This window comes from Ylistrum balloti, unplaced genomic scaffold, assembly GCF_031769215.1.
Source record: "Ylistrum balloti isolate Yb309-2 unplaced genomic scaffold, AGI_CSIRO_Ybal_v1 Utg369672, whole genome shotgun sequence".
Classification (NCBI taxonomy): domain Eukaryota; kingdom Metazoa; phylum Mollusca; class Bivalvia; order Pectinida; family Pectinidae; genus Ylistrum; species Ylistrum balloti.
The window spans coordinates 2,478,548-2,498,637 of record NW_026781917.1 but is presented as its reverse complement, the minus strand read 5'-3'; the positions used below and the strand labels follow the sequence as shown (position 1 = coordinate 2,498,637).

Sequence of the window (20,090 nt, the reverse complement as noted above, 5' to 3'; positions counted from 1 at the left end):
TATCACCAGACATGGACTTATTGCAGGACAAATATGTTCTTATATATAGTTGACATTGCTAACTAAGTTCTTTGCACCTTTCTCTCAGAGTTATACAATTTGATCCACAGTGGTCAACCCCACCCTAGTCAGCTTCCAAATAATGTCTGCGAGTCTGAGCAATCCCAGAACTCTATCCCACCCTTCAATATGTAAAATTATTTGGAATATGAACCTAGGATCTCAAAACTTTCAGACAGACATTCTGAACAAATAGTGCTACATATTAACTGACACTTTATAGCTAGTCTATCAGCGTCTTTAATTATCACACTGAATAATAGTGTATCCCTTTCTCAAATCTGCATGTTTTGTCTATAGCATAGTTTAGGATCTTGAATTAAAATTAATGTGTCTTCGCCAAACTGGCACTTAATACTACCCGGTATGCGAGTTTAGTTTAACTCAATAATAAAGCATATCTTTCAAGTATGAGTATTACACAGAAGTATAGAATATTGTTTACCTTGCTGACTTATGAAGCATGTCTCAGTACCATGACCTGGCAGAGTCACAGCCAAAAGGATCTCAATAGGACTCACACTATCCCTGAAATTAACAATCACAGATCTCATCCAAATTCTTAAAAATAATTTCTCAAGCTTGACATCTGATATATTGCAAAAATAGTTATCTCAATAACTTTTCTTTTAATTTCAAAGGTGGGAAAAATGTCAGATTTCATTAAAATCTGTCAATAAGTTAGTTGATGTTTTATTTTTAGATGGTGTCCCGATATGTGTACTTCCTGAAGTGTCACATAAAGATTTCACAGTTTATACCGTCACATAATGCTATAAATTTTTATGCATAAAATCTAGTTTTTGTCAGACTACTACTTTCAGAAAAAACACAAAACAGTTTAAATATTTGTAAAATTGGTAAAAATTTATCCTCATGAGAAATCTTTAAACAATATGATGATGATACTATAGAAGTGTAGAAATGAAGACAATATATACCTTGGTCCATATACATCTGCTGGCACTAACATCACAACAGCTATGTTATCAAGAGAAATTGCAGCCCTATACATTTCCTTTCCATCTCTGAGTTCTTTCTGGGTACCAGTAACTTTTATCTTTATTCTACTGGTGCTGATAACTGTGCCTTCATTGTTCAAAGTCAGTTCAGTCCTTCATCAGCAAAACAACAATAAGATTATCCAAGAAAATATCAAAAGAATCAGAAGGGAAATCGGAGAGAGATAGTTCAAAACTTGTAAGACCTTACTGTCTAAATCCCTCAAACCCCCAAAATTAATCCCACAAGCCCTAATCCACTATATCTCAGAAGTCTCAATCCTCGAGTCAACCACAAGTTGACACCGTCTATCCCACAAGTCACCTCCTGCATACCAGAAGTTCCAAACTAATATTCTACAAGTCCCCACTCTTTATATCCCAGAAGATTTTACCCTCTAAATCCCACACTTCCCCACTCTCTATATCCTGTGAGTCCTATACATTCCACAGATATCTGCAGCAGCTGAAAGGTTGGTTAGTCAGAAAAAAGACAAGCTTTCAAAAAATTGACATTCAAAAACCATCAATGTGTTCTGTCTCAACTCTATTACTGTGAAATGATAAAGAATGTTTTCAATTTTCTTTGTTCTGATATGAATCTTTTCAGGAATCACTGGTTAACTCTAACCATGCTTTAAACAACTAGATCCTGGACAACAAAACAACAATGATTTAGAAATGTAGATATGTGTACGTAGGTAATTTATTTCACAAACAACAAATAGCTTCTTAATGTGAAATTATTTCAAATTCAAGACCTACCAGGTACACAATCTATAAACTAAGACACAAAACTGAGGAAAGAAAAACTTACCCCTGGAACTGAGAAGAGAGAGTTACAGGGAGTGGAGCAAACACATGATCATTGTCACAAGGCACGCTACAAAACTGAATTCCTTTCTCCATACTGACCACAAGGACATTGCCTATCAGGTCAAGGTCACGCACCCTTGTAAATGCCTCGCCTACCTCTCTTTGGCCGTTCTTATTATCCCAGCTCCAGATTCTGAAATCATCCATTGAAAATATCAAGATTTTATTCATAGTATTAATTAATCAAGGCCCTCAGTTGATCAAATAACCATAGCTGTCTGAAAGTGTTTCATTCATTGATTCTGTTATTGTTTTATTTCAAATCTATACAACAAACAAACTAAAAATAAAACTTGTCAAACAAGAGGCCCATGGGCCTTAATGGTCATCTGACATAAAATACAAGATTTCAAATTTTGAACTTGAGAAGAAGTCGAAAATGTGTTTTCAAGATAGCGGCCATGTTGGATTTTGGACCAACCTGAAATTAACAAACTTTGGTCAGGATCATGTCACAATCATTTCAGGTAAGTTTCAGCTCAATGAGACATGTAGAACTTGAGAAGGAGTTGAAAATGTTTATGACGGACGACGCCAGACAAAAGGCAATCGCAATAGGTCATCAGACCCTTCAGTCAGATGACCTAAAAAGCACAAGTAGGGACCAAGGTATAATATCATGATAATGTAAATCTTTGAGTCAGTCATTACCACAATCTTTGTGTTAAAATATCTCACCTCTGCTTAAGTCAATGTTGTATAGTAAAGATACATTAAAACCAGACAGCTGGCCAACATGAAAATTCTTGTCTCTGATTGGTCCATCATTCATTAGTAGCTCTACTTAACTTGCAGACAAAAGTTGATCTATAATCAGGCATTATTATTGAATAGATACATTTGTCAAATTTTACCTGCTGTTATAGGAAATACCAATTAACTGGCTTCCGAATATAAACATTCTTTGTATATCAGCACAGGTAGACGTGTCTGTCCGTGGACAAGTGACAGATACCCGTTGTTCTCCTAAATGCTTTACTCCCATCACTGTGAAACCTGGAGTTCCTCTATAAAACAAATTTAATAAATGACAGAATTGGAATCCATCTGATTGTCATCTGAACTAGAGATTCTGACCAGGTCTGAACTATTTCCAACAGAAAATATACAAATTATCTTCAAAAAATGTAAATTTCCTGGATAAACAATAGTAAATTTTACCCCTTTCCCAGGAGGAAAGGTGAGACCCTGGGGTCATGAAATTTACAATTTTGGTAAAGTGCCTCAAGACCATTCATCCAATAAGAGTATTTGATTCTACAATATTAATATTTAGGTATTAAGAAGAAGATTTTAAAAATTTTGACAAATTTTACCCATTTAGTCCCTGCCCCTCAGGACGCTGGGGATGACGACAATGTAAATTATAATTTTGCTTGATCTTTGGCTATGGAAGGTTTCTACTTAGTTTCATTGATATCAGTTTGGGGGTTTTCCAAAAGAAGTAAAAAATGTATAAAGTTTACAGACAAGACGACAAACAAAAAGTGACCTGAGAAGCTTACCACATCCAAAAAAGCATATTTCTACTCAAAAAAGGTTTTTTAACAGTTCATATCATGCTGGTATGACCAAAGATTTCAAGCATTTTTCTGTAGAAGTTATATAAAAGACCACAATTATCTTTCCACACATTTTTTTTCATTGTAATTATTTTTCTTGACTTTATTCTCTTCTCCGAAACAAGACAAAACATAACTCCTTGAAAAGATAGCCATTACTGTTCTGGACATATAAATCTTAATCTTTTAATATGATATGGTATCAGAAAAACATCAGGAAAGTTATGTTCTCCGAAGAAAGAACACCTTTTCGACCAATGGAAAATTGGCCTTAGAAAGCATCATTGTTCATTTTATGTTTTATTTGATTTCATTCTTAAATTCATCTAGATATTAATAAAAAAACCTGTCTGAGATAGATCTGCTTTAAAACATCTTACGTATGATCGAGCAAGATGGTTGCATCCGGAATGGTATGACGAATTTTGTTACGAACTGGCAAACTGATGAATTTATAATTTGTGTATGCCACTGGCATATCCTTGCAGGCAAGGAAAGATTCCTTCGATGTAAGATCAATGGCCTGAAATGGTAAAGGATTGAGCCAGTTACAAGGACAGCAATGTTGAGGGTATCATATTTGGTCTAATCTTGTAGCAGATGCTTAAATCCTATACCTTATATCTCATACAGATACCAACATCTACCTATAACGCCAAATAAATACTTGATCAGACACAAATTTTTACAAAGGGCAATTATTCTGTCATTGAGGGGTTGCAATTTCCAAACCCCAAGTTTATAATACTGCAGACATTCTTAGTATGATCAACACTAACTTTCATTGTCCTAGCTTAAATGTTAAAGGGAAGTTATGATATGTATGATTTAGAGACAGCAGGGGGAGAAGTCATATTACTGATTTAGAGACAGTAGGAGGAGTAGTCATATTACTGATTTAGAGACAGTAGGGGGAGTAGTCATATTACTGATTTAGAGACAGTAGAAGGAGAAGTCATATTATTGATTGAGAGACAGCAGGAGAAGTCATATTACTGATTTAGAGACAGTAGGGGGAGGTCATATTACTGATTAAAAGACAGTAGGGGGAGAAGTCATATTACTGATTAAAAGACATTAGGGGGAGTAGTCATATTACTGATTTAGAGACAGAAGGAGGAGAAGTCATATTACTCATTTAGAGACAGTAGGGGGAGAAGTCATATTACTGATTTAGAGACAGTAGGGGGAGAAGTCATATTACTGATTGAGAGACAGTAGGAGAAGTCATATTACTGATTTAGAGACAGTAGGAGGAGAAGTCATATTATGGTTTTTAGAGACAGTAGGAGGAGAAGTCATATTACTGATTAAAAGACATTAGGGGGAGTAGTCATATTACTCATTTAGAGACAGTAGGGGGAGAAGTCATATTACTGATTTAGAGACAGTAGGGGGAGAAGTCATATTACTGATTTAGAGACAGTAGGGGGAGAAGTAATATTACTCATTTAGAGACAGTAGGGGGAGTAGTCATATAACTCATTTAGAGACAGTAGGGGGAGAAGTCATATTACTGATTTAGAGACAGTAGGGGGAGTAGTCATATTACTGATTTAGAGACAGTAGGGGGAGTAGTCATATTAATGATTTAGAGACAGTAGGGGGAGAAGTCATATTACTCATTTAGAGACAGTAGGGGGAGAAGTCATATTACTGATTTAGAGAAAGTAGGGGGAGTAGTCATATTACTGATTTAGAGAAAGTAGGGGGAGAAGTCATATTACTGATTTAGAGACAGTAGGGGGAGTAGTCATATTACTGATTAAAAGACATTAGGGGGAGAAGTCATATTACTGATTAAAAGACATTAGGGGGAGAAGTCATATTACTCATTTAGAGACAGTAGGAGGAGAAGTCATATTACTGATTTAGAGACAGCAGGGGGAGAAATCATATTTCTGAGTAAGAGACAGCAGGGGGAGTAGTCATATTACTGATTTAGAGACAGCAGGGGGAGAAGTCATATTACTGATTTAGAGACAGTAGGAGGAGAAGTCATATTACTCATTTAGAGACAGTAGGAGGAGAAGTCATATTACTGATTTAGAGACAGCAGGGGGAGAAATCATATTTCTGAGTAAGAGACAGCAGGGGGAGTAGTCATATTATGGTTTTTAGAGACAGTAGGAGGAGAAGTCATATTATGGTTTTTAGAGACAGTAGGGGGAGAAATCATATTACTGATTTAGAGACAGTAGGAGGAGAAATCATAGATTTAGAAACAGCAGGGGGAGAAATCATATTTCTGAGTAAGAGACAGCAGGGGGAGTAGTCATATTACTCATTTAGAGACAGTAGGAGATTATCAAGTGTTGATCCAGAGACCATCTATTTTGAAAACAGATGACGAAGGAGATCAAAGACATGAAAATATTTGGAAATCTTGATGAAAATTGCTTAGAGAATGGTGAGATTAAAACTTTACAGAATTCAAAACATTTCACCGATTGGCATATTTCAACTTACCCATACATATTGTGAAGTTGAACTATTTTGTCGTGTAAAGAATGTCAGGGTATTTCCAACCACAGTAAGGTTGGTAAGGTTTAATGCATACACATCAGGATGGGCATAGTAGTCCAGTTTCAAAGTTGGTGCTTTTGTATAGGAAAATTTCACATCTGCAGGTTTGAATCTGTTCCCTTTTCCCTTGGGTTCATACTGTCTTTGTAACAACTTTTCTCGTCTTTCCTCATTCAAAACAAACTGTTTTCGTGTATAAGACAGATTGTCCATCGACGTTTTCAACCACTGTCAAAAGATTTAAAAATAAAATGGCAACAATTAAAACAATTCATGCTAATGGTAAACATGACTTAAATGTGATGTGTCTACAACATGTCTATATACACCTGGCTATAAATTTCATTTGTCACAATCAAATACCTGCTTATGAAAGGTTCTGAATATAACTGAAATCAAACTTCCAAATAAAACAACCTGCTTATTATTATTATTGGTTTTTCATCTGTCCTCTTCCCTAACCTAGCATTCCTAATCTAGAACCTGGAATAATTTGGATGTAAATGACACATAGTATGCATTAAAATGTAATCTGAAATTGGTCAGCACGAAACGACATCAACCTGAACATTATAATCAGACTAGTGACAAAGTCTGATTACAACATAAACATTGGTCAGACTAGTGACAAAGTCAGATTACAACATAAACATTGGTCAGACTAGTGATAGTCAGATTACAACATAAACATTGGTCAGACTAGTGACAAAGTCAGATTACAACATAAACACTGGTCAGACTAGAGACAAAGTCAGATTACAACATAAACACTGGTCAGACTAGTGACAAAGTCAGATTACAACATAAACACTGGTCAGACTAGTGACAAAGTCAGATTACAACATAAACATTGGTCAGACTAGTGATAGTCAGATTACAACATAAACATTGGTCAGACTAGAGACAAAGTCAGATTACAACATAAACACTGGTCAGACTAGTGACAAAGTCAGATTACAACATAAACATTGGTCAGACTAGTGATAGTCAGATTACAACATAAACATTGGTCAGACTAGTGATAGTCAGATTACAACATAAACACTGGTCAGACTAGTGACAAAGTCAGATTACAACATAAACATTGGTCAGACTAGTGACAAAGTCAGATTACAACATAAACATTGGTCAGACTAGTGATAGTCAGATTACAACATAAACATTGGTCAGACTAGAGATAGTCAGATTACAACATAAACACTGGTCAGACTAGAGATAGTCAGATTACAACATAAACATTGGTCAGACTAGTGATAGTCAGATTACAACATAAACATTGGTCAGACTAGTGATAGTCAGATTACAACATAAACACTGGTCAGACTAGTGACAATGTCTGATTACAACATAAACATTGGTCAGACTAGTGATAGTCAGATTACAACATAAACATTGGTCAGACTAGAGATAGTCAGATTACAACATAAACATTGGTCAGACTAGTGATAGTCAGATTACAACATAAACATTGGTCAGACTAGTGACAAAGTCAGATTACAACATAAACATTGGTCAGACTAGTGACAAAGTCAGATTACAACATAAACATTGGTCAGACTAGTGACAAAGTCAGATTACAGCATAAACATTGGTCAGACTAGTGACAAAGTCAGATTACAACATAAACATTGGTCAGACTAGTGACAAAGTCAGATTACAACATAAACATTGGTCAGACTAGTGACAAAGTCAGATTACAACATAAACATTGGTCAGACTAGTCAGATTACAACATAAACACTGGTCAGACTAGTGACAAAGTCAGATTACAACATAAACACTGGTCAGACTAGTGACAAAGTCAGATTACAACATCAACATTGGTCAGACTAGTGACAAAGTCAGATTACAACATAAACATTGGTCAGACTAGTGACAAAGTCAGATTACAACATAAACATTGGTCAGACTAGTGACAAAGTCAGATTACAACATAAACATTGGTCAGACTAGTGACAAAGTCTGATTACAATATAAACATTGGTCAGACTAGTGATAGTCAGATTACAACATAAACACTGGCCAGACTAGTGACAAAGTCATATTACAACATAAACATTGGTCTGTCTAGTGATAGTCAGATTACAACATAAACACTGGTCAGACTACAACATAAACACTGGTACAACAGATTACAACATAAACATTGGTCAGACTAGTGACAAAGTCTGATTACAACATAAACATTGGTCAGACTAGTGATAGTCAGATTACAACATAAACATTGGTCAGACTAGTGACAAAGTCTGATTACAACATAAACACTGGTCAGACTAGTGACAAAGTCAGATTACAACATAAACACTGGTCAGACTAGTGATAGTCAGATTACAACATAAACATTGGTCAGACTAGTGACAAAGTCAGATTACAACATAAACATTGGTCAGACTAGTGACAAAGTCAGATTACAACATAAACATTGGTCTGACTAGTGATAGTCAGATTACAACATAAACACTGGTCAGACTAGTGACAAAGCCAGATTACAACATAAACATTGGTCAGACTAGTGACAAAGTCAGATTACAACATAAACATTGGTCAGACTAGTGACAAAGTCAGATTACAACATAAACATTGGTCAGACTAGAGACAAAGTCAGATTACAACATAAACACTGGTCAGACTAGTGACAAAGTCAGATTACAACATAAACATTGGTCAGACTAGTGACAAAGTCAGATTACAACATAAACATTGGTCAGACTAGTGACAAAGTCAGATTACAACATAAACACTGGTCAGACTAGTGATAGTCAGATTACAACATAAACATTGGTCAGACTAGTGACAAAGTCTGATTACAACATAAACATTGGTCAGACTAGTGACAAAGTCTGATTACAACATAAACACTGGTCAGACTAGTGACAAAGTCAGATTACAACATAAACATTGGTCAGACTAGTGACAAAGTCAGATTACAACATAAACACTGGTCAGACTAGTGATAGTCAGATTACAACATAAACATTGGTCAGACTAGTGACAAAGTCAGATTAAAACATAAACATTGGTCAGACTAGTGACAAAGTCAGATTACAACATAAACATTGGTCAGACTAGTGATAGTCAGATTACAACATAAACATTGGTCAGACTAGTGACAAAGTCAGATTACAACATAAACATTGGTCAGACTAGTGATAGTCAGATTACAACATAAACATTGGTCAGACTAGATTACAACATAAACATTGGTCAGACTAGTGACAAAGTCAGATTACAACATAAACATTGGTCAGACTAGTGACAAAGTCAGATTACAACATAAACATTGGTCAGATTACAGATTACAACATAAACATTGGTCAGACTAGTGACAAAGTCAGATTACAACATAAACATTGGTCAGACTAGTGATAGTCAGATTACAACATAAACACTGGTCAGACTAGTGACAAAGTCAGATTACAACATAAACACTGGTCAGACTAGTGATAGTCAGATTACAACATAAACATTGGTCAGACTAGTGACAAAGTCAGATTACAACATAAACATTGGTCAGACTAGTGACAAAGTCAGATTACAACATAAACATTGGTCTGACTAGTGATAGTCAGATTACAACATAAACACTGGTCAGACTAGTGACAAAGTCAGATTACAACATAAACATTGGTCAGACTAGTGACAAAGTCAGATTACAACATAAACATTGGTCAGACTAGAAAGTCAGATTACAACATAAACACTGGTCAGACTAGTGACAAAGTCAGATTACAACATAAACATTGGTCAGACTAGTGACAAAGTCAGATTACAACATAAACATTGGTCAGACTAGTGACAAAGTCAGATTACAACATAAACATTGGTCAGACTAGTGACAAAGTCAGATTACAACATAAACATTGGTCAGACTAGTGACAAAGTCAGATTACAACATAAACACTGGTCAGACTAGTGATAGTCAGATTACAACATAAACATTGGTCAGACTAGTGACAAAGTCAGATTACAACATAAACATTGGTCAGACTAGTGACAAAGTCAGATTACAACATAAACATTGGTCAGACTAGTGATAGTCAGATTACAACATAAACATTGGTCAGACTAGTGACAAAGTCAGATTACAACATAAACATTGGTCAGACTAGAGATAGTCAGATTACAACATAAACATTGGTCAGACTAGTGACAAAGTCAGATTACAACATAAACACTGGTCAGACTAGTGACAAAGTCAGATTACAACATAAACACTGGTCAGACTAGTGACAAAGTCTGATTACAACATAAACACTGGTCAGACTAGTGACAAAGTCAGATTACAACATAAACATTGGTCAGACTAGTGACAAAGTCAGATTACAACATAAACATTGGTCAGACTAGTGACAAAGTCAGATTACAACATAAACACTGGTCAGACTAGTGATAGTCAGATTACAACATAAACATTGGTCAGACTAGTGACAAAGTCAGATTACAACATAAACATTGGTCAGACTAGTGACAAAGTCAGATTACAACATAAACATTGGTCAGACTAGTGACAAAGTCAGATTACAACATAAACATTGGTCAGACTAGTGACAAAGTCAGATTACAACATAAACATTGGTCAGACTAGTGACAGATTACAACATAAACATTGGTCAGACTAGTGACAAAGTCAGATTACAACATAAACATTGGTCAGACTAGAGATAGTCAGATTACAACATAAACATTGGTCAGACTAGTGACAAAGTCAGATTACAACATAAACATTGGTCAGACTAGTGATAGTCAGATTACAACATAAACATTGGTCAGACTAGTGACAAAGTCAGATTACAACATAAACATTGGTCAGACTAGAGATAGTCAGATTACAACATAAACATTGGTCAGACTAGTGATAGTCAGATTACAACATAAACATTGGTCAGACAAAGTAGTGACAAAGTCAGATTACAACATAAACATTGGTCAGACTAGTGACAAAGTCAGATTACAACATAAACATTGGTCAGACTAGTGACAAAGTCAGATTACAACATAAACATTGGTCAGACTAGTGATAGTCAGATTACAACATAAACATTGGTCAGACTAGTGACAAAGTCAGATTACAACATAAACATTGGTCAGACTAGTGACAAAGTCAGATTACAACATAAACATTGGTCAGACTAGTGACAAAGTCTGATTACAACATAAACATTGGTCAGACTAGTGACAAAGTCAGATTACAACATAAACATTGGTCAGACTAGTGACAAAGTCAGATTACAACATAAACATTGGTCAGATTACAACATAAACATTGGTCAAACATTGGTCAGACTAGTGACAAAGTCAGATTACAACATAAACACTGGTCAGACTAGTGACAAAGTCAGATTACAACATAAACATTGGTCAGACTAGTGACAAAGTCAGATTACAACATAAACACTGGTCAGACTAGTGATAGTCAGATTACAACATAAACATTGGTCAGACTAGTGACAAAGTCAGATTACAACATAAACATTGGTCAGACTAGTGACAAAGTCAGATTACAACATAAACATTGGTCAGACTAGTGACAAAGTCAGATTACAACATAAACATTGGTCAGACTAGTGACAAAGTCAGATTACAACATAAACACTGGTCAGACTAGTGACAAAGTCTGATTACAACATAAACATTGGTCAGACTAGTGACAAAGTCTGATTACAACATAAACATTGGTCAGACTAGTGACAAAGTCAGATTACAACATAAACACTGGTCAGACTAGTGACAAAGTCAGATTACAACATAAACATTGGTCAGACTAGTGACAAAGTCAGATTACAACATAAACACTGGTCAGACTAGTGACAAAGTCTGATTACAACATAAACATTGGTCAGACTAGAGATAGTCAGATTACAACATAAACATTGGTCAGACTAGTGACAAAGTCAGATTACAACATAAACATTGGTCAGACTAGTGACAAAGTCAGATTACAACATAAACATTGGTCAGACTAGTGACAAAGTCTGATTACAACATAAACATTGGTCAGACTAGTGACAAAGTCTGATTACAACATAAACATTGGTCAGACTAGTGACAAAGTCAGATTACAACATAAACATTGGTCAGACTAGTGACAAAGTCAGATTACAACATAAACACTGGTCAGACTAGTGATAGTCAGATTACAACATAAACATTGGTCAGACTAGTGACAAAGTCTGATTACAACATAAACATTGGTCAGACTAGTGACAAAGTCTGATTACAACATAAACATTGGTCAGACTAGTGATAGTCAGATTACAACATAAACATTGGTCAGACTAGTGACAAAGTCAGATTACAACATAAACACTGGTCAGACTAGTGACAAAGTCAGATTACAACATAAACATTGGTCAGACTAGTGACAAAGTCAGATTACAACATAAACATTGGTCAGACTAGTGACAAAGTCAGATTACAACATAAACATTGGTCAGACTAGTGATAGTCAGATTACAACATAAACACTGGTCAGACTAGTGACAAAGTCAGATTACAACATAAACATTGGTCAGACTAGTGATAGTCAGATTACAACATAAACATTGGTCAGACTAGTGACAAAGTCAGATTACAACATAAACATTGGTCAGACTAGTGACAAAGTCTGATTACAACATAAACATTGGTCAGACTAGTGACAAAGTCAGATTACAACATAAACATTGGTCAGACTAGTGACAAAGTCAGATTACAACATAAACATTGGTCAGACTAGTGACAAAGTCAGATTACAACATAAACACTGGTCAGACTAGTGACAAAGTCAGATTACAACATAAACATTGGTCAGACTAGTGATAGTCAGATTACAACATAAACATTGGTCAGACTAGAGACAATGTCAGATACAACATAAACACTGGTCAGACTAGAGATAGTCAGATTACAACATAAACATTCAGGTCAGACTAGGTCAGACTAGTCAGTCATTACAACATAAACATTGGTCAGACTAGTGACAAAGTCAGATTACAACATAAACATTGGTCAGACTAGTGACAAAGTCAGATTACAACATAAACATTGGTCAGACTAGTGACAAAGTCAGATTACAACATAAACATTGGTCAGACTAGTGACAAAGTCTGATTACAACATAAACATTGGTCAGACTAGAGATAGTCAGATTACAACATAAACATTGGTCAGACTAGTGACAAAGTCAGATTACAACATAAACATTGGTCAGACTAGTGACAAAGTCAGATTACAACATAAACATTGGTCAGACTAGTGATAGTCAGATTACAACATAAACATTGGTCAGACTAGTGACAATGTCAGATTACAACATAAACATTGGTCAGACTAGTGACAAGTGATAGTCAGATTACAACATAAACATTGGTCAGACTAGTGACAAAGTCAGATTACAACATAAACATTGGTCAGACTAGTGACAAAGTCAGATTACAACATAAACACTGGTCAGACTAGTGACAAAGTCAGATTACAACATAAACATTGGTCAGACTAGTGACAAAGTCAGATTACAACATAAACATTGGTCAGACTAGTGACAAAGTCAGATTACAACATAAACATTGGTCAGACTAGAGATAGTCAGATTACAACATAAACATTGGTCAGACTAGATTACAACATAAACATTGGTCAGACTAGTGACAAAGTCAGATTACAACATAAACATTGGTCAGACTAGTGACAAAGTCAGATTACAACATAAACATTGGTCAGACTAAACATAAACATGGTCAGACTAGTGACAAAGTCAGATTACAACATAAACATTGGTCAGACTAGTGACAACATAGTCAGATTACAACATAAACATTGGTCAGACTAGTGACAAAGTCAGATTACAACATAAACATTGGTCAGACTAGTGACAAAGTCAGATTACAACATAAACATTGGTCAGACTAGTGACAAAGTCAGATTACAACATAAACATTGGTCAGACTAGTGACAAAGTCAGATTACAACATAAACATTGGTCAGACTAGTGATCAGATTACAACATAAACATTGGTCAGACTAGTGACAAAGTCAGATTACAACATAAACATTGGTCAGACTAGTGACAAAGTCAGATTACAACATAAACACTGGTCAGACTAGTGACAAAGTCAGATTACAACATAAACATTGGTCAGACTAGTGACAAAGTCAGATTACAACATAAACATTGGTCAGACTAGTGACAAAGTCAGATTACAACATAAACATTGGTCAGACTAGTGATAGTCAGATTACAACATAAACATTGGTCAGACTAGAGATAGTCAGATTACAACATAAACATTGGTCAGACTAGTGACAAAGTCTGATTACAACATAAACATTGGTCAGACTAGTGACAAAGTCAGATTACAACATAAACATTGGTCAGACTAGTGATAGTCAGTTACAACATAAACATTGGTCAGACTAGTCAGATTACAACATAAACATTGGTCAGACTAGTGACAAAGTCAGATTACAACATAAACATTGGTCAGACTAGTGATAGTCAGATCAGACTAGTGACAACATAAACATTGGTCAGACTAGTGACAAAGTCAGATTACAACATAAACATTGGTCAGACTAGTGATAGTCAGATTACAACATAAACATTGGTCAGACTAGTGACAAAGTCAGATTACAACATAAACATTGGTCAGACTAGTGATAGTCAGATTACAACATAAACATTGGTCAGACTAGTAGTCAGATTACAACATAAACATTGGTCAGACTAGTGACAGATTACAACATAAACATTGGTCAGACTAGTCAAAGTCAGATTACAACATAAACATTGGTCAGACTAGTGACAAAGTCAGATTACAACATAAACATTGGTCAGACTAGTGACAAAGTCAGATTACAACATAAACATTGGTCAGACTAGTGATAGTCAGATTACAACATAAACATTGGTCAGACTAGTGATAGTCAGATTACAACATAAACATTGGTCAGACTAGTGATAGTCAGATTACAACATAAACATTGGTCAGACTAGTGACAAAGTCAGATTACAACATAAACATTGGTCAGACTAGTGATAGTCAGATTACAACATAAACATTGGTCAGACTAGACAGATTACAACATAAACATTGGTCAGACTAGATAGTCAGATTACAACATAAACATTGGTCAGACTAGTGATAGTCAGATTACAACATAAACATTGGTCAGACTAGTGATAGTCAGATTACAACATAAACATTGGTCAGACTAGTGACAAAGTCAGATTACAACATAAACATTGGTCAGACTAGTGACAAAGTCAGATTACAACATAAACATTGGTCAGACTAGTGACAAAGTCTGATTACAACATAAACACTGGTCAGACTAGTGACAAAGTCAGATTACAACATAAACACTGGTCAGACTAGTGATAGTCAGATTACAACATAAACACTGGTCAGACTAGTGACAAAGTCAGATTACAACATAAACACTGGTCAGACTAGTGACAAAGTCTGATTACAACATAAACATTGGTCAGACTAGTGACAAAGTCAGATTACAACATAAACACTGGTCAGACTAGTGACAAAGTCAGATTACAACATAAACATTGGTCAGACTAGTGACAAAGTCAGATTACAACATAAACATTGGTCAGACTAGTGACAAAGTCAGATTACAACATAAACATTGGTCAGACTAGTGACAAAGTCAGATTACAACATAAACATTGGTCAGACTAGTGATAGTCAGAATACAACATAAACATTGGTCAGACTAGTGACAAAGTCAGATTACAACATAAACATTGGTCAGACTAGTGACAAAGTCAGATTACAACATAAACATTGGTCAGACTAGTGACAAAGTCAGATTACAACATAAACATTGGTCAGACTAGTGACAAAGTCAGATTACAACATAAACACTGGTCAGACTAGTGACAAAGTCAGATTACAACATAAACATTGGTCAGACTAGTGACAAAGTCAGATTACAACATAAACACTGGTCAGACTACATTGGTCAGACTAGTGATAGTCAGATTACAACATAAACATTGGTCAGTCAGATTACAACATAAACATTGGTCAGACTAGTCAGATTACAACATAAACATTGGTCAGACTAGTGACAAAGTCAGATTACAACATAAACATTGGTCAGACTAGTGATAGTCAGATTACAACATAAACATTGGTCAGACTAGTGATAGTCAGATTACAACATAAACATTGGTCAGACTAGTGACAAAGTCTGATTACAACATAAACATTGGTCATTCTGATTACAACATAAACATTGGTCAGATTACAACATAAACATTGGTGACTAGTCAAAGTCATTACAACATAAACATTGGTCAGACTAGTGAAAGTCAGATTACAACATAAACACTGGTCAGACTAGTGACAAAGTCAGATTACAACATAAACACTGGTCAGACTAGTGATAGTCAGATTACAACATAAACATTGGTCAGACTAGTGACAAAGTCTGATTACAACATAAACATTGGTCAGACTAGTGATAGTCAGATTACAACATAAACATTGGTCAGACTAGAGATAGTCAGATTACAACATAAACATTGGTCAGACTAGAGACAAAGTCAGATTACAACATAAACATTGGTCAGACTAGAGACAAAGTCAGATTACAACATAAACATTGGTCAGACTAGTGACAAAGTCAGATTACAACATAAACATTGGTCAGACTAGTGACAAAGTCAGATTACAACATAAACATTGGTCAGACTAGAGACAAAGTCAGATTACAACATAAACATTGGTCAGACTAGAGATAGTCAGATTACAACATAAACATTGGTCAGCACAAATTGCATGTATAAAAGTAGCATGAGACCCTATAGGCCTGAATTCCTCACCTGTTCTGAGGATGAAAACTAAATTGCAAACGAATGCCCTAATCCAGCCATATTAATCACACTAAGCCCAATTTGGTAATATACTCACATATTATTAGAATCACCAACAATGCTGTTTCACTGGCCTGTAATAAGCCCTTTGAGTCAGGATTGCTCCCTGGGCTTGTTTCAGGATAATACAGTAATACTTACCTTGTAATCAACCACACGATACTTGTCAATGCACAATCTGAGAAACTTTTTCCCATCCTCATGTTGGAAATCTTTATCCTTAAGTTTTGTTTTTAAAATCTCCTCTATTTTATCATTAGCATCCTGAAAAAGAGGTAAACGAGGCTTATCACATTAAAGTGCATATTTAAAGACATAAAGAACTTGATGATTTTCTCAGTATCAGTAGTTATCTTATCATAAGGTACCATATGTTTAAGTTTTATCCAAGTTTCTTGCAGAAAAAAAACTAATGCCTGCATCAAATCAGAAGTTAGGAAATATAGTATTTCATTTCCTTAGAAAAAGAGTCATTTCTTTTTTTGATTTGTGATCATTTCCAAGCTCAACAAGGGATCAAAGGAAATCTACAAATGAAATTTAATGAATAAAATTTAATTATCAAAATCCATGATGGTGTCCATTCAACCTTTTTGTTTTTCTGATAGGTGTCAAAATAAAAAAGACACAACTTTATTTAGGATCAAGAGGGACCTTTACATGAAATTTGAAGAAGATTCATCCAATTATGCTGAAGAAATAGTGATAACAATTTTTCAAAGTCAAAATCAAAGATGGTTGTTTGTCAGCCATTTTCTTTTTCTGATCAGTCTAGGGACCAAGTGGAACCTTATCATGTAAGATTTGAGAAAGATTCCTCGGGTATTTTGCAAGAAATAGTGATAACAAGAAATTAGCAAACAGACAGTTGATGGACTATGCCCATAGGACACTTTAAATGATCATCCATCAGTTGATGGTGGACTCTAAATAGTATCTATAAACTCTCCATGTCCAAATCCAAGACATCTTTCCTTTTTCATTTTTGATTTTAGACCTAAAATCAGATATGACAGAATGCATGTAGGCAAAATAGTGTCAACAACCATCAAAGATGTCTGTTTTTCAGTCAATTTTCATATAATTCCCTAAATGAACAGAACATGACCACCTGGTGACAATTTTTAGTGGAACATACAGATGAAATTCAGTAAAAATAATACAACACCTCTGAAAAATTAGAGACTAACAAACTAATTTACTGTCTTATTTAAATGTGGCTGCATATTGGCCATTTTGTATGAAATCCAGTCAGTCTGAAAATATTACAAGAAAACTAGGGACCCATAGGAACAAAATAATCTGTTTAGTACTTCTGAAGAAATAGCTATAACAGTAGTATTACTTAAGATAGACCACATATATATATAGATGGTAGGCTACATAAAGTTAATCACATATGCTAAAATGTATATGAAAGCACTACCTAGTAAGACATCTTTGGTAGATAATTTTACAAAGCAATTCTTTGTAATTCTTTGTATGCTAATAACAAAATGAGAACAATATTTTAACAATATTAGAATTGACTCACCTTGATACAATGCTCGCGGAACTTCTTGTAAATGTTCAAGCGAGCTTTCTGTCCATCAGGACCTGTCCAGATCAGAGTTGCCATGTCAAGGAAGTTTTTGTTGATATTATTCAAATTTCCTGCTTTTCGTCCGAGCATGATGTGTACTTTGACGCCATCTTTGTTATATATCTCCAGCAGTGTTGGTATCACAAATGTACCTATATAGTATATTCAATGCTTGTGAATTCAAGTTTTAAATATTTTCTGTTTCAATAACCATATATAATTATAATTGTAGAAGTGATCCTGACACTCCAATCTATCAAAACTTATATAAATGAATCAATTTTCCAACTGTAGTTGTGTTTTAAATACCTTACCAAAGGCAATAAAATCAAATTTTGCTTTCAATTTTTCTACAGAGATAAATCACAAAATACTAGAAATAAGATCTCAGTTAAATTAAGTCAATTGGCAATGAATGCTTTACATTAGATATAAAACAGTTATCTGAAAATAATGTAATAGTTGAGGCAAATCTCCAGTCAGTTAGAATATGTGGGTAAGATTGTACACATGATTTTTTCAACATAAACATTAAACATAGTTACAGTAAAGATAGCTCGAACCCTTTCAAGTCTTGTTTCATTTACAATTTGAAATGTTAAAAGTTATCATGAGAATGCACATAACTATTGATAAAGATATTGGCATCCCAATAATGGCTTTATATGTGGTCACTATTCACATGATTCTGTGGGTAGCTAGCGGTAAATGGCTGTGGTATTAGCAATAGATAACACAAATTATACACATACATGTCACTTAATTAGCATTGATTTAATGTGATTTCTTTCACATCTTTTTGTAAAACTCTGCTCAGGCCAGTCAGCATAATCTGAGACCCCGATTCTGTATTACAAGCGTTAGGTGCATAGAGTACAGATGTCGGCATGTGTACTCTCAAATATAAGATACTTATGTGAAGATTATCCCAAGAATTGTACGAGTCATAGAGATTTTAACAAACATTAATATGTAGTCACATTAAGTCTCCAACCACACTCCACATAGTCATTCATCTACACAAACTCCAATCAATACACAAGCAGACATCACACATCCTTCTTAATGGCTACATTTAACATGGTTTCTTCATCATGATATCCAACGTGATGACAAACAAAATAAAAAAATGATTTCTCAACAGCCAGTTAATATGTACTACAGTACAGTAACCTTGACAGTCATAGTCATATCATGACCAACAGATTTTTTTTCAGAAAATGCCTTTATCTTTCAGTAGTTTCATGCCTTGCTAGTACACTGTTCAACACTTTGTCATGATTTTGGGCTATTTCAACTGTGATAGGTCAAACTCTGATTTATATTCACAACAGCAATTTCATGTAATTTGAACAGGTTCAACAATATCTAGATAATTTTGTTTTGGAGTGAATGAAGGATTACCATTTCTGAAAATTCAATAGCTAAATTTTGTGAAATTCTCAAAGATTTGGAGGCCATTTCTGCTGCTTCTTTTTGCAACAGATGCAGTGTATTCTCACAGCAGTTACAATAAACAAAGATAAGAAAGAAGGATAGAAAAGAACAAAACTACAAAAGCTATAAATATTTATATTCAAGATGCTATCATACTTTAAAAGTACTTATGATAA

The 20,090-nt window shown here is 34.8% G+C and overlaps 1 protein-coding gene across 1 annotated transcript in view; it reads right to left on the bottom strand.

Annotated features, from left to right (window-relative positions):
* Positions 1–20,090, bottom strand: part of LOC132562768 (uncharacterized) — a 32,428-nt gene that overhangs the window by 1,159 nt on the left and 11,179 nt on the right. The window contains exons 11-18 of the mRNA XM_060227534.1: positions 18,430–18,629; positions 17,037–17,159; positions 5,969–6,253; positions 3,880–4,022; positions 2,792–2,944; positions 1,879–2,070; positions 1,002–1,175; positions 506–588 (exon numbers count right to left, since the gene is read on the bottom strand). Of these exons, the coding sequence (XP_060083517.1) occupies positions 506–588; positions 1,002–1,175; positions 1,879–2,070; positions 2,792–2,944; positions 3,880–4,022; positions 5,969–6,253; positions 17,037–17,159; positions 18,430–18,629 (1,353 nt within the window). The remainder of the gene's footprint in view (positions 1–505; positions 589–1,001; positions 1,176–1,878; positions 2,071–2,791; positions 2,945–3,879; positions 4,023–5,968; positions 6,254–17,036; positions 17,160–18,429; positions 18,630–20,090) is intronic.